At 38.9% G+C, this 22496-nt stretch overlaps 1 protein-coding gene across 4 annotated transcripts in view; it reads left to right on the forward strand.

Moving 5' to 3' along the window:
• Positions 1-22496, forward strand: part of LOC150096480 (uncharacterized) — a 245833-nt gene that overhangs the window by 116098 nt on the left and 107239 nt on the right. For all 4 annotated transcript variants that reach the window (XM_090407867.1, XM_090407869.1, XM_090407868.1 and 1 more), the window contains exon 4: positions 21313-21557. In XM_090407867.1, the coding sequence (XP_090263993.1) occupies positions 21313-21557 (245 nt within the window). The remainder of the gene's footprint in view (positions 1-21312; positions 21558-22496) is intronic.

The following is a 22496-nucleotide window of genomic DNA, read 5'->3' on the forward strand; positions in this document are numbered from 1 at the left end:
CATATCAGAAAATCGGACACTTACATTAAGATTTCAAAGCACTTTATTGAAAAATTGAAAAAATCTCGATCTTAAAGACAGACATTCTCGCTAGCTTGGATGTGGTATCTTTATTTACCAACATCCCAGTAGAAGAAGTTATTAGTATCCTATACAATCTCTTCCCTGAAGATACGGCTCACCTTTTTCGTCATTGCCTTAAATCTAATTAAATGGAATAAAACAATATATGAGCAACTAAATGGCTTAACTATGGGCAGTCCCCTTTCACCGCCCTCTGAGATCTGTTCATGGAAAAGCTAGAAACAGACATCCTCTCAAAATTAGACCCAAAACCTTTAGTGTGGTGGAGGTATGTAGATGTTGTCTTCATAATTTTGGAGGGACACAAAAACAGCTCTTTTAGACTTTTTAACCAAAATTAATTTTTTCCATCAAAAAATACAATTCACTTTGGAACTGGAAAAAGATAACTACCATTTTTGTATACCCTAATCAAGAAACTAGCAGATGTACATATCAAACTGACAATCTACCATAAACCAACACACACTGGACGCTATCTTCATTTCAAATCAACTCATCATATTTCCCAGAAGCTCAGCATAATACATATGCTCAAAAATAGAGCCACGAACATCATCTCAGAAGAAAATGAAGTCTATGATGAACTTACTCATATATCAGAGACATTAATAAAAAACGACTATCCAAGCAATTTAATCAACAAGATTCTTCATAGCAAACCCCACAACAACAACAACCTACCATCACTCAATACAGATCATCCATAGTTATTCCTTATGCAAGTACAGTGTCGAAAAAGATTGCAAAACCTTTTAAGCCTTTCAACATCAGAGTTGTGTTCAAAACGTCAAGACTGTCCATCACGTTTTAAGATCACCAAAAGACATTAATGCTTTTTTCAAACATGCTGAAGTGTACAAGAAGCCTTGAAATCCAAAAAAAAGAACATATAGGAGATGTTAATAACAACAGAACAGACAATGTAGGTCTAGCCCATCATTTGGCGATTGCAAACCATACCATTGATTGGTATAGCAGCTCCATGCCTTATCTAGAAGAAGACTTCCGTTGTAGAAATTTCAAGGAAGCCATAGTAGTTCTCCGTTCTGGAGAAAATCTTAACAGAAAGCAGGGAACGATAATAGCTGACATACGGAAAACCTTAATAAGATCGCTCAGTCTGCCAGAATTTAATTCCGCTCAAAACTACAGAGTGTGCTCTCACAACAGTGACTAACACAACATGCTCCATGTGTGTAATGTTACGTGTTCTGTTTTAATTTTTAATTTATATGATAGTGGTACTCCCTTTTCTATGTACTAGCCACTTTGAGTTTTCTCTTACCATTAAGTCCTGAAGAAGCCGAACAGCACTGTTGGTGAAACTTGTTGGCATTAGATGTTTATAAATCATGGTCAGTTAAAGATCAATATATATTTCATTTTAATTATATGCTTGAATGACCAAATACAATCTCAACAATAATTATAAAGATAATTAGCAGTGGCATTAGTTTCATAGTTAGTAAAAGACACTCCGAACGATTTAATGAAGGGAGAGGAAGCATCAAAATATCTAACATAAATGTTTCTCATCTTGTGTTCCATACAAAATGGTTCTCTGCAAGTCTGTATTGAAAGGTTCTGTAATGAGACAGCGGTTTTGAAAAATACTAAACAGCAGTTTTTTTTATTATCTTTCAGCATTTAGGAAACACTGGATGTTTCCTAAATGTGGTTCCTAAATAGTATAACAGATATTCTCCTCAAAATCTGGAAATATAAAGAAGAAAATTATCACCACCACCACAGATCTCCATGGAGTCATGAGATTAATTGTGCAAAGATTGCTTTAGATGCCACAAAGTCTGTTCCTGTTCTTATTTGCTATCTGTACTTCATTAATTTTTTTTTATTATTATTATGCCAAAGGTGTAAGTTTTCTTAGTTATTAAAAATACTCAAATGTAAGGCTGTTTACAAATTACTGCATTTCAATACTGGAAATCAAAACAGATGGCCCGGTAGTGGGTTTGGACAGGCACACCTTCTGTGATAATGGTCAAGAAAGAAAGAAAGAAAGAAAGGTGATATCTTTGAGGAAATGCAGAAAACTGTTTCTTCCCACACAAGTTTAGTTTGTTTCTTTAGATTCCACTGTCAATTGAAATTATTGTAATGTTTATTGAAGTTATCCTGCAATAGCAGGGTCATTCTAATAACACAGGTCTACAAATCAAAACTTTAAACAAAGTTGCATTTTGAATAACTTACTGTGAACTAACAGTGCTCTTGACCTGGTTTTTCAATGAAAGTCTGGCTGCGGGAAAGGTGCCCATGCAGGGAGGACACCAGTAGTGTTCGGCACCTGTGTGCAAAACTTTAGTTGGCACCCCTATACCCCCCATCCAATAAAAAAATCACTTTAAAAAAACGTTTTTTTTTTAAGTATTTCCTCCTCTTTGGCGCCTTTAGTATACTGACGCCTGTGTGCGTTGCACACATTGCACATATGGTTGGCGCACCCCTGTGCCCATGGAATGGAAGGAAGGTAAGATAGTGCCATTGCATAAGGGCGGTAGCAGACTGGAATTGTCTAATTATAGGCCAGTTTGTGTGTCATCAGTAGTTAGTAAGATCTTGGAGAAAGTAGTGAGAGACCATATACAGCATTGGGCAGATGAGTGTAATGTTATCTGTGAGAGTCAACATGGATTTGTAAAGGGGCACTCTTGTTTTAGCAATATGCTAGCCTTTTATAATAAAGTTACAAGAGCAGTAGATGAGGGAAAGGCATATACTGCCATTTTCTTGGATTTAGTGAAGGCATTCGACAGGGTACCACATGGTAAGCTCATATTTAAGTTGCAGCACATGGGGGGGTTTGGATGTCAGGTTGGTCAACTGGATTCAGTATTGGCTGTCTGATAGCTGTCAGAGAGTTGTGTATGGTGTGGCAGTTTCAACGAGGCAGAAGGATACAAGTGAGGTCCCACAGGGCTCAGTACTGGGACCTATATTGTTTAACCTTTATATCAATGACATTGTTCGTGGATTGAAAGGGGATATTCGGTTGTTTGTGGATGATGCGAAGCTGGGAAGGGTTATTAGTAATAGTGCAGATGTGGTAGCCCTGCAAGAGGATTTGAAATAAGCTAGATAGATGGGCAAATGAATGGGGTGTCAGTTTAATGCAGCAAAATGTAAGGTCTTGAGGTTTGGGACACATCGATAGGACCCTGCATACTCTATGGGAGGAGTTATACTGGAGGAAGTAGGAGAGACAAGAGATCTGGGTTTGATGATTGATAGAAACCAGAAATTTAGGGGACATATTGCAAAGGTAGTGAAGGTAATGCAGAGGATTGCTGCAATAATCAGAAGAACACTGACCTGCAGAGATAAAACGGTTATCATTCTGTTGTATAAGACTCTGATCAGACCACACTTAGACTATTGTTCTCAGATCTGGTTCCCAGGATTTGAAGGGGATAAATTAACTGTGGAAAGGGTACAATGGCGGATAACAAAGATAGTGCCGGGACTGTACAATGTTAGTTATGATGATCGGCTGAGGGAGTGTGGACCGTAGAGTTTGATGGATAGAAGAAGGAGGGGTGATTGAGAATTTTAAACTGATGAGACGTGGTTACAGGGTTGACACTGGAGAGTTCTTTTGTTTGGTTGAACAGCGGGAAGGAGTCATGACAAGGGGCCATCCCTGGAGGTTACGAAAGGAAACTGTGAGAAAGAGGGTGAGGAGTGGTTTCTTTGCATGGAGGGTGATTGAACCATGGAATGCATTGCCTGATGGAGTGGTGAGAGCGAGAATGGTCAATGCATTTAAGGAGTGGTATGATAGACTTTGTGTTTCCTAGGAGGGACCTCCCTCAAAGAGTCTTGATAGACTTGTGTTTCTTATTAAGGACCTCCCACGATGAGTCTTTTGACTCCATGGAAGCCTGAGTAATAATAATAATAATAATAATATAATTATAATAATAATAATTATGTTTTTTATGCCAGTTTCAAGCCTAATACAGTAAATGTTTATTTTTGTAGGTCACATAAGGATTTTTGATAGGGAGGATAATGTTGATGATGGGGAGGAGAGACTGTAAGTGAGCAAAAGGTGTATGAGGGGGTTGAGCAAACTAGATGTTAATAAGGCTGTGAGGCTTGATAATATATCACCATGTATTCTAAAGGAATGTGCCAGGGAGTTGACACCTGCTTTGACATATTTTTTTAATACGAGTCTTGCACTCAGTCAAGTTCCTAAGGAGTGGAAGGAGGGCAAGATTGTGGCACTTCATAAAGGAGGTGATCGAACTCAAGCATCAAACTATAGGCTTATCTGTGTGCCAGATGTTGTAGTTGTGGTTAAGTTGTTGGAGAAGCTTGTGAGAACTAGGATCCAGACTTGGGTTGACAACAATGGTATTATCTTTGATGGACAGCATGGATTTGCTAAAGGGAGGTCATGTTTTAGTAATCTACTTACTTATTACAATAAAGTGACTGCTTCCTTGGACAGAGGAGAAGGATACACAGTAATATACTTGGATTTCACAAAGGCTTTTGATAAAGTACCTCATGATAAGTTGACAGTCAAACTAGAGCAGATGGGATTGGATATTAGACTAGTGCATTGGATTGGAGACTGGCTATCTGAGAGGTATCAACAAGTTATATATGGGTTAGCAATATCCAGGAAAAAGAAAGTCACTAGTGGAGTGCCTCAGGGGTCAGTTTTGGAGCCAGTACTGTTTAACGTGTATATTAATGATATTGGTGAAGATTTGGATGGAGATATACAAAGTTGGGACGAATCATGAAGAGTAGTGAAGATGTTGTGGCTTTACAAGAAGACTTGAATAAATTGAGTGACTGGGCACAGAAATGGGAATGCGAGTTCAATGTTGCAAAATGTAAAGTTTTAAAATTTGGAAAACAAAGATGGGATGTAGAATTTATGCTTGGTGAGGATATATTGTTGGAGGTGGAGGAAATAAGAGATCTAGAGGTGATAGTGGATAAGAATCTGAAATTTAGGGGACACATAGCCAAAATTGTGAAGACAACACAAAGGCTTCTGGGAATGATGCAGAGGACACTGATGTGTAGAAGTTGAGATTCTTGTTCTGTTGTATAAGGCTTTGATTAGGCCATACATGGACTATTGTGCCCAGATTTGGTCAGCTGGTTTTCAGAAGGATGAAGAGAGATGGAAAGGGTACAAAGGCGACTGACTAAGATAGTTTCTGACCTCTGGAATGTCGAGTATGAGGAAAGATTTAAAAGATGTAATTTTCAGAGTCTGGTGGACAGGAGGAAGAGGGGAGATATGATAGATACAAGTTGGTAAGGGGTTGTTATAGGATAAATGCTGGAGAAGTTCTACAGAAAATAGTGGGAGATCGGGAAAGAACCACAGGTCAACCCTGGAAACTGTATAAAGAGGGTGTGAGTAGGGGAGTGAGAGACAGGTTTTTTTTTGTGCAGAGTTGTAAATGATTGGAATGCCTTGTCTGAAAGTGTGGTGTCTGCAAGGAGTTTGAGTGTGTTTAAGATATGGTAAGCTGTGTGTGTGTGTGTGTGTGATAAAAGGACCTCCCAGATGAGTCTTGGACTCCATGAGGTCTTGGGATAATAATGATAATATCTGGGAATGATTCTATCTTATATCAAACCAGTTAAATTATCAAACTTCCTAGTTAGAGAGAGAATCCTAGTTTGAGATGCTTTTGCAGATATTCAACCCCCCCCCCCCCGATCCTGGTAGTCTTGCACTACTTTGGTATCTTCTTCTTCTGCAAGACAGATGGTCCTGGATGGCCTGACTAGTAAACAGTGTTGCAGTAAGTCTCTCACCACATGGTCTGGGGTCTGAATCCAAAGCTTGTTGTTCTGCTGGTTAGTGTCCAGGGTAACTCTGGTGTTCCACTCCCGGGTACAGTCATTGCTTGCTGGTTAGTGGGCATCCATGTGTGGCTGAGTGGTGGGTGGGGCACTCTAGTGCCAAACCAACTCCTTGCACATGAATTCTTCATCCTCAAATGTGGTGAGAGACTTACTGAAACACTGTTTACTCTTGCAGGCAAGCCCACTATCCAATTGATTCTGGTCGGGCCATCCAGGACCACCTGCCTTGCAGAAGAAGATTTGTGATTGGGCCCTAACAAGGTCCCAATTAAGTACTGATACTGTAGATACAGCATTTGGTAATAGACATAAGAAACAAAAGATATATACACCCTTTGTCCAAAAAGAAACTGGTGGCGCCACCTGTTGTATCTTTTTGTTGTCGAAAGCGGCAGCCATCATTAGTGTTGTGTCAACTGTTTATGACATTTGTTTCATTAGAAGCCGAGTTATAGTGCCAAGAGTGACAGTGTGTTTTGACGAACGGTCGGAAAATGATTTTCAAACCAAGAGCTGCGATTGACTTTTATGTTAAACTTGGTAAAAGTTTTACCAAAACGCATCAAATGCTTCAAAAAACATATGGTGATGAATGCTTATCCCATACTCAAGTTTATGAGTGGTTTAAGGGTTTTCAAAGTGGTCATGAGACTCTTGAGGATGACGAAAAGCTGGGCGCCATCCAAAAACTGGACTGAGCGAAGTTAACATCCAAAAAGTGCGTGATTTCATCAAAGAAAACCCAAAATGTCTGTGAGATTGATTGAAGATGATTTGGGGATTCCAAAATCAACTGTACACAACATTCTGACCGAGATTTTGGGCTTTCGTAAATTGAATTCGCAATTTGTTCCCCATAAGTTGACCGACAACCAAAAAATGTATCGAAATGAACACTGCAAGAACTCAAACTTCCTTGAAATGATCGTTACTGGTGATGAAACGTGGTGTTTTGAGTATGAGCCAGTGTGCTGAGTGGAGACCACCAGAAAAGGGGTATCTGAAAAAAAAAGTCGCTTAGAGAAGTCAAAAGTAAAGACAATGCTGATTGTTTTTCTATGATTACAAGAGCATTATCCACAAGGAATTCGTTCAGCCTGGCCAAACGGTCAATGGTGAGTTTTATTTCAAAGTTTTGAAGCGATTGATAGCGAGAATTCGTCACATACCTCATGAATATCGTGATGACCGACCATTCATCAAAACGTACTGTCACTCTTGCACTATAACTCTGCTTCTAATGAAACAAATGTCATAAACAGTTGACACAACACTAATGAAGGTTGCCGCTTTCGACAACAAAAAAGATAAAATAGGTGGCACTACTAGTTTCTTCTATTTTCAAAAAGTTCGGTTTCTTTTTCGACAGAGGGTGTATACTGCCATTTTCTTGGATATAGTGAAGGCATTTGACAGTGTGCACATGATAAGCTGATATTTAAGTTGCAACACATGGGTTGGATGTCAGGTTGGTCAACTGGATTCAGGATTGGCTGTCTGATAGGTATCAGAAAGTTGTGAATGGTGGGGCAGTTTCAAGGAGGCAGAGGATTACAAGTGGGATCCCACAGGACTCAGTACTGGGACCTATATTGTTTAACCTTTATATCGTTGCGTACGGCATGAATATCGTGATGCAGGCAGCTCGTCACTTTTGAAGGATAATGCACCATCTCATCATTTGAACATTGTGAGACAGTTTTTGAGCAAAAACCAAGTTTGTGTGTTGGATCACTCACCGTATTCACCTGACTTAGCACACTCTGACTTCTTTCTCTTCCCCTGACTTCATTTGCCGATGAAAGGAAAGTGATACGACACCATTGAAAACGTTCAAGCGGCAGTAACCAATACCCTCAAGTTCTTAAGGAGTGGAAGGCGGGCAAGACTGTGGCACCTCATAAAGGAGGTGATCGAACTCGAGCATCAAACTATAGGCCTATCTGTGTGTATGGTATTGTGGTTAAGTTGTTGGAGAAGCTTGTGAGAACTAGGATCCAGAATTGGATCGACAACAGTGGTATTATCTTTGATGAACAGCATGGATTTGCTAAAGGGAGGTCATGTTTTTACTAATCTGCTTACTTATTACAATAAAGTGACTGCTTCCTTGAACAGAGGAGAAGGATACACAGTAATGTACTTGGATTTTGCAAAGGCTTTTGATAGATTACCTCATGATACGTTCACAGTTAAACTAGAGCAGATGGGGTTGGATATTAGATTAGTGGATTGGATTGGAGACTGGCTATCTGATAGGTATCAACAAGTTGTGTATGGGGATGCAATATCCATGAAAAGGAAGCTCACTAGTGGAGTGCCTCAGGGGTCTGTTTTAGGGCCATTACTGTGTAACTTGTATATTAATGATATTGGTGAAGATTTGGATAGAGATATCCAGTTGTTTACAGATGATGCCAAGTTGGGACGAGCCATGAAGGGTAGAGAAGATGTTGTGGCCTTACAAGGACTTGAACAAATTGAGTGATTGGGCACAGAAATGGGGATGTGAATTCAATGTTGGAGAATGTAATATTTTAAAATTTGGAAAACAAAGATGCGATGCAGAATTTATGCTTGGTGAGGATATATAGGAATAAAAATGGGAATAGAGTGACTGATGCAGAGGACATAGCGGAATTGTTCAATGAACACTTTATTGGAGTATTTCATCCTAGAGGAGTCAGTTTTAATGCTAGAGGGATAGGGCTGGTTCGAGGTTTAGAGGTACAGGAGGAGAGTGTGTTTCAGATACTGAGTACTCGGGATGTCAGTAAAGCTTTGGGACCGGATGGTATTTCACCACGAGTTTTGAGAGAATGTGCCAGGGTACTGACAGTGCCTTTAACCTTGCTTTTCAATGAAAGTCTGGCTTTGGCAAACTTGCCCAGGGAATGGAAGGAAGGTAAGATAGGGCCATTGCATAAGGGTGGTAACAGACTGGAAGTGTCTAATTATAGGCCAGTCTGTGTGTCATCAGTAGTTGTTAAGATCTTGGAGAAAGTAGAGTGAGGGACCGTATACAACATTGTGCAGATGAGGGTAATGTTATCTGTGAGAGACAACATGGATTTATGAAAGGGCACTCTTGTTTTAGCAATATGCTAGCCTTTTATAATAAAGTTACAAGAACATTAGATGAGGGAAAGGCATATACTGCAATTTTCTTAGACCTAGCGAAGGCATTTGACAGGGTGCCACATGATAAGTGATATTTAAGTTGCGGCACATGGATCTGGATGTCAGATTGGTCAACTGGATTCAGGATTGGCTGTCTGATAGGTATCAGAGAGTTGTGTATGGTGGAGCAGTTTCAGGAGGCAGAGGGTTACAAGTGGGGTCCCACAGGGCTCAGTACTAGGACCTATATTGTTTAACCTTTATATCATTGACATTGCCAGTGGATTGCAAGGGGATATTCAGTTGTTTGTGGATGATGCGAAGCTAGGAAGGATTATTAGTAATAGTGCAGATGTGGTAGCCCTGCAAGAGGATTTGAATAAGCTAGATAGATGGGTAAATGAATGGGAGTGCCAGTTTAACGCAGCAAAATGTAACGTCTTGAGGTTTGGGAAACATCGATGGGATGCTGCATACTCTATGGGAGGAGTTATGCTGGAGGAAGTAGAGGAGACATGAGATCTGGGGTTGATGGTTGATAGAAACCTGAAGTTTAGGGGACATATTGCAAAGGTGGTGAAGGTAACACAGAGGATTGCTGCAATTATGAGAAGGACACTGACCTGCAGAGATATGAGGGTTATCATTCCGTTGTATAAGTCTCTGATCAGACCACACTTGGATTATTGTTCTCAGATTTGGTCTCCAGGATTTGAAAGTGATAAATTAACTGTGGAAAGGATACAAAGACGGATGTCAAAGATGGTTTCAGGACTGTACAAGGATAGTTATGAGGATCGGCTGAGGGAATGTGGACTGCAGAGTTTGGTGGATAGAAGGAGGAGAGGTGATATGATGGAGACTTTTAAACTGTTGAGAGGTGGTTACAGGGTTGACACTGGTGAGTTCTTTCACTTGGTTGAACAGCCGGGAGGAGTGATGACAAGAGGCCATCTCTCGAAGTTACGAACGTGAGCAAGAGGGTGAGGAGTGGTTTCTTTGCGTGACGGGTTGTTGAACCGTGGAATGCATTGCCTGATGGAGTGGTGAGAGCGAGAACAGTCGATGAGTTTAAGGAGTGGTATGATAGACTTTGTGTTTCTTAGTGGGCACCTCCCCTTGATGAGTCTTGACAGACTTTATGTTCTTAGGAAGGACATCCCACGATGAGTCTTTCGACTCCATGGAGGCCTGAATAATAATAATAATAATAATAATAATATATTGTTGGAGGTGGAGGAAATAAGAGATCTGGGGGTGATAGTGGATAAGGATCTGAAATTCAGGCTACACATAGCCAAAATTGGCTATGTGTCCCCTTTGTGAAGACAACACAAAGGCGTCTGGGAATGATGCAGAGGACACTGACTTGTAGAAGTAGGGAGATTCTTGTTCCGTTTTATAAGGCTTTGATTAGGTCACACATGGACTATTGTGCCCAGATTTGGTTACCTGGTGTTCAGAAAGATGAAGAGATGTTGGAAAGGGTCCAAAGGCGACTGACCAAGGTAGTTTCTAACCTCTGGAATGTCGAATATGAGGAATGATTGAGAAGATGTAATTTGCAGAGTCTGGTGGACAGGAGGAAGAGCGGGAGACATGATAAAGACCCATAAGTTAGTAAGGGATTGTTATAGGATCAATGCTAGAGAAGGTCTACAGAAAATAGTGGGAGATCGGGGGAGGACCAGAGGTCATCCCTGGAAACTGTATAAAGAGAGTGTGAGTAGGGGAGTGAGAAGTAGGTTTTTTTCATGCAGAGTTGTAAATAATTGGAATGCCTTGCCTGAGAGTGTAGTGTGTGTAAGGAGTGTAGTGTGTTTAAGACATAGTATGATGAGCTGTGTGTGATAAAAGGAACTCCCTGGTGAGTCTTTGACTCCATGAGGTCTTGGGGTAATAATAATAATAAGCCTAGAGTTAAGCACAGAATATTGTAGTATTCAGGAACAAACTTAACTTGTGGAACTTTATAATCATTTACTTCAAACAGGAAAAGATAAAAACCCAGTTAGTACTGGAGAAGTTCTGCAGATGTGTGACTCGTGTGCAGCATTTTAGGATTTTTGAAGTTATTGACGTCTGATCTCCATTGAGTCAGAGATTCATCATGGGGAGATACACGCTATCGCACGCAATGTTCAACCAACTATGCCTTAAACTGATTCAATGTGTCTACATTCACAACACACTCAGGCAATGCATTCCACTCTCCATGGAAAGAAGCTCTTCTGCTTGCACCCTCCTTATACAGTTTCCAGGAATAGCCTCTTGTTCTAACCCTCCCTTTCTCATCCTATGAAAAATCTATTCCATGTCAACCTGATAACAACCCCCTGACTAGCTTTCTAACAGATAAGCTTAGGTGTTGACGTTTATTCAAGACTTATTTTTCGCGGTATTAACAACACCACACACTTTTATCAAAGAGATGTTTTATTAACGCTTATATTTCGCTTATTTTCAACTCGGCATCATCAGAGCACAACACACTTGTACATGCAACAGTGAGTGAGTGAAACAATATAATTGCAAAAGACAAAAGATCTAAAGTCCTATTTTTGGCGTCCTCTAACAGAGAAAAAAATGTTATGCAGGAGTTTTTCTTAGGATAACAGTCTCCCAAATTTTTGGCAAATTAATGCAACCATATTTGTTAAGGTTGGGAGAATTCTTCAATGTCATTGCTGACTCAAAAAATAATCTATAACGGCTCCTAAATAGCACATTCGTTTTCTTCCATGTAATCCTGTGTGAAGGAGTGTCCAAAGCGTGGTATGCCAGCTTGAATGTCTCAATTGTATCCTCCCTCCTTCTCCTCTACCTCATGAGTCTTTGCAATTTACATTCTCTCACTCTGTCCTTGTACTCTACATTCCAAAGACCACTGCCACCTTTGTCAATCTTCTCTGGATCCTTTCTAACATATCCTTGAAGTCCCTTGAAGTCATGAAGACCCGGTGACTAGATCTGTGCACAATACTCCATATGAGGTCTGATCAAGTACTTATACAGTGGCATCATAACCTCTTTATTTCTGCATGTCAGGCTCCTCTGCATCATTGCTATTATCCAATGTGACATCTTCACAACTTATACAAAGTGGCGCCACTGAATTTCAGGTCCTTGTCCACTACCACTCCCAGATCTGTCATCTCTGCTACATCCTTTCAACTTTCCCCACCAAGTATACTTTATGTATACTTTGCATCCCATGGTTGCTTACCAAATTTCAAAACCTTACACTTTGCAACATTGAACTGACATTTCCACTTACCTCAAGTATACTTGGTGGGGAACATTGAAAGGATGTAGTGGAGATGAGAGATCTGGGAGTGGTAGTGGACAAGGACCTGAAATTCAGTGGCCACATTGCATAAGTTGTGAAGATGTCACATTGGATAATGGCAATGATGCAGAAGACCCTGACATGCAGAAATAAAGAGGTTATAATGGCGTTGTATAAGGACTTGATCAGACCTCATCTCTCATCTCCGCTACATCCTTTCAACTGTCCCCACCAAACCAAGTACAGTTTATGTATACTTTGTTTACTTTGCATCCTATGGTTGCTTACCAAATTTCAAAACCTTACACTTCGGAACATTGAACTGACATTTCCACTTACCTGTCCATTCAAGCAATCTATTTAAGTAAGGCCATACCTTCTGTAAGGCAAAACATCTGCTTGACTTTGTATTTCTCTCTCCAGTTTTGCATCATCTGTAAACAGCTGCTTATGCCCACCTTATACAACTTCCAGGTATGTCCTCTTGTTCTACTCTCTTGTAAAAAAATTTCTTCCACATTAACCTGGTAACAACCCTTTACTAACTTAAATGTCTCAATCATATCCCCTCTCTTTATCCTATTCACAAGGCTTTGCAAACTGCATTCCCTCAATCTGTCCTCATATCCCATATTCCCAAAAAAAGACCAGGTACGACCAGGGCTGTACTTATCCTGAGGCTTGCAGGGCCCAAGGTGCTAGAGTGTTCCAGGGTCTTCCCCCCCTCCTAATTGTTTGGGCCCTTAAATTGGCCCTGATTTTTGGGTCCCCCAGCTAAAGCCTCATGTGCCTGCACATAAGTATGCCCTGGGTACAACCTTAGTCAGTCTTCTCTGGATCCTTTCCAACATATCCTCATTACCATGAAAACCAAGGGATAAAATCTGTACACGGTAATCCATACTAGTCCTGATCAAGGCCTTATAAAGTGGAACCAGAACCTCTTTATTTCTAAAGAGTTTCTGGTTCCACAAAGAAGTTAAAGTCCTCTGAATCATTACCCTAATCTTATGTGATGTCTTCACCACTTGTGCAGTGTGACCTCTGAATTTCAGAACCTTATCTACCACCACTCCATGGTCTCTTATCTCCTCAACTTCCTCCAAAATTTCTCTACCAAGTGCATACTTTGCATCCCATTGTTGTCTACAAAATTTCAGAACCTTACACTTGGGAACATTGAATTGTTGCCAAGTGTAAGGTTCTGAAAGTGTATTCCATACTGTTGTCTGCTCATACAATTTATTTGCGTCCTCCTGTAAAGCCACTGTCTGGATTCCTCATCACTCTCCCCAGTTTTGCATCATCTGCAAACAGTTGTATATCACTAGTTAAAACTATCCCAATATCATTAATATACAGATTAAATAACAATAGTACCCAAACTGACTCTTGTAGCACACTACTAGAGACTTGGCATACACATCTGTCTCTAACAATATGTAGTGGAGGAAACACAAAGATCAAGAGTTTTGGATTTGGTCATAACATCAGACGACTGCGACTGAGTTGTCATACTTACTTCCCAGTTGGTGAGAGTGTGTAATCCATGCTTGGAGGATGACTAGGCATGTAGAGGTATCATGGCAGAAGGATTTTATGTGGAATTATAAGACAGGCAACTATAATAGACTTAGAAACCAGCTTGCAGAAGTACATTGGATGTAAGAAAGAAGAGTCACCAGTGCATTGGAGATACTTAAGAAAAAATTGACAGTAATGACAAATTGTATACCTTGAATGAAGAAGATAAAGCAATTTGGAGTCAAATGGATAACAGGAGAAAAGAAAGAGGAATTGCAGATGAAAAGAGATTATGGAAGAAAGAGAGGTGGAGAATACTAGCATGAGGTATATAGGTCTAAGATTAGGAAAGTAACTAGTATTGTCAAGAAAAAAAAAATTAGAATATGAAAGCAAATTAGAACTACAATCCGAGGAGAATCCCAAGAAGTTTTTTTTCAATATGTGGCAAGTATGAATAAATCTTGCTGAATTTAGATGGGACTTGGGTGACCAAAGAAGATGACATATTTGAGCTATTTTGATGATCACTTTATTAGGGTGTTCCATCCTGGTAGAGCAGACTTTATTCCTAATAGTGAACCAAGAGGATGTATTTCAAATACCGAGTATGATAAATGTCAGTAAGGCAGGGGTAATGATGGAATTTTACCATGTGTTTTATTATTATTATTATTATTCGTGACACCTCCAAGGAATCCGAAGACTCATCGCGGGAGGACACCTACAACTGTCTCAACCACTACACCGAATCTCTACTACAAATGTTTTAAGAGAATGTGATGTGAACGTAACTTCAATGACTAATGTGTCATTGAGGCTCTCTAATGAAAGTCTTGCAATGGAATGGGTTCCTGGAGAGTGGAAGGAGGGGTGATAGTGCATTTCATAAGGACTGTGGGTTTTTAAGTTGCAACATATGAATTTGGATATCAGGTTAGTAAATTGGATTGGTAACTGGCTTTCTGATAGATATCAGAGAGTTGTGTATGGAGGAGCATTATCAGAGAGTAGGTAGGTTACCAGTGAAGTTCTGCAGGGGTCAGTACTGGAACAATTACTGATTAATTTTTATGTGAGTGATATTGTTATAGGACTCAACAGATAAGCTTAGGTGTTGATGGTTGTTCATGACTTATTTTTCACGGTATTAACAACACCACACAATTTTATCAAAGAGATGTTTTATTAACTCATAATTCGCTGATTTTCAACTCAGCATCATCAGAGCACAACACACTTGTACACGTGACAGTGAGTGAGTGAAACAATATAATTGCAAAGTATAAAAGATCTAAAGTCCTATTTAGAGCCCTATATTAGCGCCCTCTAACGAAAAAAAAAAAAACAGCAATGCAGGAGTTTCTCTTAGGATAACAGTCTCCCAAATTTTTGGCAAATTAATGCAACCATATTTGTTAAGGTTGGGAGAATTCTTCAAAGCCATTGCTGACTCAAAAAATAATCTTTCTGATATGTAACGACTTCTAAATAGCACATTCATTTTCCTCCATCTAATCCTGTGTGAAGGAGTGTCCAAACCATGGTCTGCAGTCTCCCGACTTGCCTTAGTAATGGTAGCGAATGTATCTTTTATGTTCTTCAGGCGGATGTTAAATGATCTTCCTGTTTGCCCATAATAGGCCAAGTCACAAGGAACTCCATACACTCCTGGGTGTGCTAAAGGGTGAAGTTTATCCATAGGCGAGCGGATCAGAGTTCCAACTTTACATGAGGTTTGAAAGTGGTGCGAAGGCTATGTTTCATCAATACTTTGGCTATCTTTTCTGATGTACCTCTGATATAGGGAATAGAAATGATCATGTTGTATTCTTGTATATTAGGAGAGGGAATAGTAATGGACCTATGTAGTATTTTATCTATTTTGTAGGGATTATAGCCATTGGCTAAGAACATATGGTGCAGATATTGAAGTTCTGTGGTCAGTGCTGTATCGTTAGAACAAATGGCTCTGGCTCTGTGTGTAAGTGTTTCTAAAATGCCATACTGTTGGACTGGATGATGATGTAATAGTTTATGTAGGTATCTTCCTGTGTGTGTGTAGGCTTTCTGTAAATAGAAAAAGATAATGATCCATCTGAAAGGCGAGTGATTAATGTGTCAAGAAATGGTAAACCGTTGATTATTTTTCTACTGTGAAGTGGAGTTTTTTTTATTTGCCAAAAATTTGGGAGACTGTTATCCTAAGAGAAACTCCTGCATAGCTGTTTTTTTTTTTTTTTTTATTAGAGGGCGCCAAAAATAGGACTTTAGATCTTTTGTCCTTTGCAATTATATTATTTCACTCACTCACTGTCGCATGTACAAGTGTGTTGTGCTCTGATGATGCTGAGTTGAAAATCAGCAAAATATAAGTTAACTAAACATCTCTTTGATAAAATTGTGTGGTGTTGTTAATAACGTGAAAAATAAGTCATGAATTAAGTATAGTCTCTGGGAAAAATCCCATGTTACTCCTCTTAAACACTATTATTATAATTACGGCTATTATAGCCTGTTTTTGTTTAGGAGTGTCCCTTATTTAAATACATTGGCTATCAATACTCAAGAGGGGTATATATAAAAGAGGTGAAAAAATTTGGTACATACCTTTTTTGATTCTATGATGTCTTCTACTTCCATGATCTCGCTGAAGGTTGTTTACAACGGGGGGGGGGAGATAAGTTTGGATAACCCGGGTTAATATTAATAATATATATATAAATGTATACATATATTATTTTTGAATTAGGGTGTATTTTTGTTGTGGGGGGGAAGGGGAGGAAGGGTAAAACTATTGTGGCAACTGGGGCAGGGTTAACAGGGTGTGGAACCGTTTCGGTCGTGTGACCATCCTCGGGGAACTTTGTCGGAAATGAGTGTAGGGTTATGTCAGGTCAAAGTTGCAACAGCCAAATAAGGGCATTAGTTGTTGCTACATGGCCAGAGGCATGGCTTAAATTGTAGGTTCTGGATCGTCCAACATTCGGAAATTAGGTAGGGGCGGTGGATGTTGATAGAATTTTCATCGCATTTTATGGCAATAGTTTCGGATATTCTTAGCATTGTTTCGTTGTCTTGTTTGTCTATGATCACTAATAATTAAGGAATTGACAGTGTACGCTAGAAATATAAATTAAATAAACTTTAATATATAGTTTCCGATATTTCGGCAAACGTCACATTGCCATCTTCTTGTGAACTTAATACAAAGACAAGTGCACACAAGTAACACACCAGTGCACACAAGCCCTTAGGAACATGCCAAACCTCAACAAATTTGGATGCACGAGACTGCCCCAAATTTGGGAAACATTTATCAGAAGAACTTCAGCCCAAAGGCCAAGAACTACCAATATAGCCCGCCAGAGGGCACCATCAGGACTTTAGGAAAACGTTAGCTTCCAAGCTTCGGTTCTCATTTGCTGTTATGTAGTACATGTGTGCACTTGTCTTTGTATTAAGTTCCCAAGAAGATGGCAACGTGACGTTTGCCGAAATATCGGAAAGTATATATTAAAGTTTATTTAATTTATATTTCTCATGTACGCTGTCAATTCCTTAATTATTAGTTATCATGTTTAACCAGCGTATAAGCCTCTCTACAAGAATTTGTCTATGATCCTTGTCGATTTGGGGGATATGTTTTAGCTCAAGGGCATGAGCTGCAATGTCAGTCCTCCCTGTACTCTGTGTTTTATTTTTCTTTTTGATGTTGCTATGTTTTTTTGTGTTCAGATATTCCGGAATGGGAATATTGCAATCCCTGAAGTGCTCTTGTAATCTAGTCCATAAGGACCTAATTATAGAGCCGGTGTAGGTGACGTCACAGTCCTCTTGACAAGGAAATTTGTCAATTTTGTTACAGATTTTCATGAAAAATCTGTAACTTTTATGAAAACTTGTTACAGATTGTCATGAATTGTTATAGGACTATGGGGACTATTCAGTTGTTAGATGATGTGAAGCTTGGGAGGGATATTAGTAATAGGGCTAATGTTTTGGCTCCTTAAGAGGATTTGAATAAGCTGGAATAATGGATAAGTGAAGGGTAAGGTTTTAAAATTTGATATCCACAAATGGGTATGGATGTTTCATACTCACTTGGTGGATATATGCTGGAAGAAGTGGAGAAAGCAAGAGATCTTTAGGCGATTGTAGATAAAATTTGAAATTCACTGGACATGTTGTGCAAAGGTTGTAAAGACATCTCAGAGCTGCAATGTTGAGGAGGACATTGACCACGAGAATTATAAGTGTGGTGGTCCTATTGTATAAAGCTTTGATCATGCTACATCTGGATTTCTGTACTCAGATATGTTCACCAGGATTTGAAATGGATGAAGTAACCTAAGAGAGGATGCTGAAATGGATAACAAGGATGATATCGAGATTGTACAATGCTGATTATGACGATAGACTGAGGACATGTAGATTGGAGTGTGTGGTGGATAGAAGACAAAGGATGGATGTGATTGAGACATTTGAACTGTTGAAGGGTTATGATTGTATTAACACTGAGGATATTTTTCACATGGTGGAACAAGGAAAAGGGCCATACCTGGACACTACAAAAGGAAGTGGTGAGTAAAGTGGTAAGGAGTAAATTTTTTGGAAGGAGACTGGTAGGAGAATGGAATGCTTTGCTGAGAAAGTGATGAAAGTGCAAATGGTGAGTGAGTTTAAGGAGTGGTATGATAGACTTTGTATTGATTAGTCTTGACCTCGAACTATTTAGACTTACGTGCTAGTTGGAATTTATTGAGTTTAATGGAATAAAAGTGCTGATCTCCCACAATGAGTCTTGTGACCCTGTGGATTTGAAGAAGATAATATTAATAAGTAATTGAAAATTAATTGCTCCATTCCATTTATTAATTACACTAAGATTACTATGTCTGATTTTGCAGACTCTGCAAAAATTCCTTTTTTTAAAAAAAAGTATGTTTTCTGATCTGTTGCACACATATGCTATATGTGTATATGTGGTTGTACCACTATACAAGTATGAATCTGACATACAGTAACTACAACACAGAAATTTAGTCATCTAGTTTTGTTGTCTTGTGGAAACTAGAGGAGATAAAGAGATGGGTAACTCTTTATCAGAAGTCTAGACTAATAGTAATGAGAAGAGGCTGAGGAAATATAGTTTACAGAGTTTAATGGATAAGTGAAAAAGAAGCATGGATGGGAGGGGTAGCTGACAGATAGACACCAGAGAGTAATATAGTGGAGTGGAATCTAAGAGAACAAGAATGACTAGTGGAGTACCTCAGGGCTCTGAACTAGGGCCTCTACTGTTTAATTTTTATATCAGTGATAGCGAAAGATTTAATGGGCTGGGGGATATTCAATTGTTTGCTGATTATGTAAAACTGAGGAGAGCAATAGTTGATAAAGGTGATGTTGATATCCTGCAGAGTGATATAAATAAATTGGTATTGTGGGATGATGATTATCAATTTAATGTTGCAAAATGTAACATTATGTACTTCAGCTTGAAAAGGTTATGTACTGTGTATCACATTGATGAGGCTAGCGACTTGAGGATAATGGTAGACAGATAAATTTCAGAGGGCATATTGCAGAAGTTGGTAAAATTGCTCAAAGGATTACTTGGATGTTGAAAACATGCTAACAAGTAAAGCTAGGGAAGTTATTTATCCTTCTTTATAAGGCTATTATTCAGTCTCATCTTGACTACTGTGCACAGATTTGGTCATCTGAGTTTCTTGGAGATCAGGAGGTGGTAGATATGTTTTGGAGATGAGTCATTAAGCTGGTGAGAGGTCTGTGGAATGCTCTCTATGAGGATAGGTTGAAGGCGTGTGGGTTACACACCTTCAACACACTAAGTTTAGTTGATAGGTGGAAAAGAAGGGACATGATAGAAACTTATAAGATATTACATGGATTTTATAAAATTGATGCAAAGGAAATTTTTTTTATATATGACAAATAATCAGAGAACTAGGGATCCACCATGGAAGTTGCATAAGAGTGTGGTTTGTAAGTGGTGCAGATTAGATTTTTTGCAAGGAGAGTGATGAATGAGTGAAATGGATTGCCAGAATTAGCTGCAAGTGAGTCAATGACTTTAATGAGAGGTATTATAGGTTTCATGTATATAATAGTTAGTGTGCCCATGATGAGTCTCAGAAACCATGGAGATACCATATAATAATAATAACATTTAAGATGAGTGATTTGACAGGATTAATACAAAAGAGATTATGCATAGTGGAGAGCAATAGGAATAAAATGAGAGACCATTTCTGCTTGTTATGCAAAGATATTATGAAGAGGAGAGCAAGGAGTAGATGTTTTAAATGAGTTTCAAGGTTCATTATGTCAGATATATAGCTGGTTTGGTGCATTTCTCTGATGAGTTGGATCCAGGGAGGTTTATTATTAAAAGGTAGATATCTAATAGGTCTTGAATGTTTTTTTATCTATGATTATTGTTTTTAATTTCAAACATTTGTACATGCAATTTTTATTGAGGATTTCTGTTACTTTGAAACTTCTTTCTGTCCACTGTCTCTGAAATATACATTTCTGAGTGTCTGAGAAATGCATGCATGTATTTCTCAGACACCAATTCAGTTGATCATGTATGCATCCCTCAGACACTTAAATAAATACATGATTGACTGTTTATCATGTAGTACATCATATTAATTTATAGACCTGTTAGAGAAGACATATTTGCCACTTAAATCTCTTCCAGGTTAGAACAAATTTAAGCTTCAGTGAATAACTATTGGTTTTTGTCTGTCTCAGAATTTGGATGCTTTTCAGTATTGACCTGAAATTTATGAGGTTGAGAGGATGATGAAAATTTATTTATCACTAGGTTAGACTATAATAGATTTAGTTTAATCCTTTATCCCAGTGAGAGCAAACAAAGTTTGCGCCTGAAAATATCTTCAGGACTAAATATAGTGTTGTACTATCTTATCCAGTAAGTAGTGCAACACCAAGGCAACTCGTGGCAAAGGTGGAGCAAGCTGCCAGGTATCTCCAGCTCTGGGCCTGGCTCCCACTGAAGAGACCTCAATAAAGGTCGAAACTAGTCTGGGTAGATGGCCAATCCCTTTAATGCATAACAGTATACATATCCACATAGGAAATGTGTTTTGCATTATGGGAGATACTGGGTTAGAAGTGCCTGGTATCTTGCTCCACCTTTGCCACGAGTTGCCTTGGTGTTGCACTACTTACTGGATAAGATAGTACAACACTATATTTAGTCCTGAAGATATTTTCAGGCACAAACTTTGTTTGCTCTCACTGGGATAAAGGATTAAACTAAATCTATTATTATTATAATATTAGAGGTTGAGAGGAGTTTATATATAGTAACCATTAGTAAATGAACTAGAGAAAACAGCAAGACTCTTGACTTTTATTTTTTGTTTTAGGGGAACTATTGCAATTGCACTAGGGACTATAACACTTGCTTGCATCCTACTTTTTGCTGGTATATTAATTGAAGGTGAAGAAGTACGTTCTCAAGCTACTTTCCCTAAATCGACTGCATCATCATTTTTCCTTGCATTTAGTACAATTATGTTTGCTTTTGGAGGTGTCTACACCTTCCCTACTATTCATAATGATATGAGAAATAAAGACAGATTCTCTAAAGCTACTGTATTGGCCTTTTCAGGTAAGGTTTCACTTAGAGAAAAAGAAATTCAGTTAAGATTGATTTGTAATCTTTAAGGCATACACATAAAATACATAAAAAATAATATATGAAAGTAGATCCAGTTTACATTACTGTAGTGCCATTTTATATTTATTTAAAAATACACAGATTTTATACAGGACATTCCAAAATGTAGTACAAAACTTCAAGCTAATGATTGCATTACATTGTTGAAAGTAAGGGGGGGAAACTTCATATATTAACATTACAATAATCATTGTACCACTGGACATGAATGAATCTATCTGTCTACATACCCTCAACTCTGCAAGCCACTCAGCAAGGGAGGTCAAGGCCTGATTTCCCTTGAAAACAAGATTAGATCCTTCAGGATAATCCTCCTCCTAAAGACACTTCAATGTAATCACACTTATGTAACCACCTTCGATTACATCACAAAATCATCCACCAGAGGACTTACACTTTCCACAATCCTCTGAATGGCCAGTCCTGCACCATCTCCTCCTAAACTACCTCATTTTACCAAAGGTGCTCTACAGCAGTGGAAAAACACAGGACTTCATCATACAGGATCAACAGGGTCAGCTGTACTTACAGAACCACTATTTTTGAACAGAAACATAATGTCTCACAACTGGCCAGCCCTTTCTTTTCCCTACATGGAACTAGGCAGGAATAAGAGTCATAGGGACGTCCTAACCCAGACCCTAAAGTGGAAAGCATTCATGAACCTACCAATGAAGAACCCAAAAACTGAAAAGCAATATCAACAGCTGCAAGCCTCCGTTATAAAAGCCTATCCAGATATTGCTTGGTTTACCCAGATATAGCAGTTTCTAGAAGGAAATCCGTATTCCTTCTAGAAACTGCTCGGGGCTGATATTTCATCTCGTACAATCTGAAGCCTCACTTCCAATTCTTCCCTCCAACTACAAG

The sequence above is a fragment of the Typopeltis vanoorti genome, chromosome 18 (assembly GCF_054136105.1).
Source record: "Typopeltis vanoorti isolate ZY-2024b chromosome 18, IOZ_Tvanoo_1.0, whole genome shotgun sequence".
Lineage (NCBI taxonomy): Eukaryota > Metazoa > Arthropoda > Arachnida > Uropygi > Thelyphonidae > Typopeltis > Typopeltis vanoorti.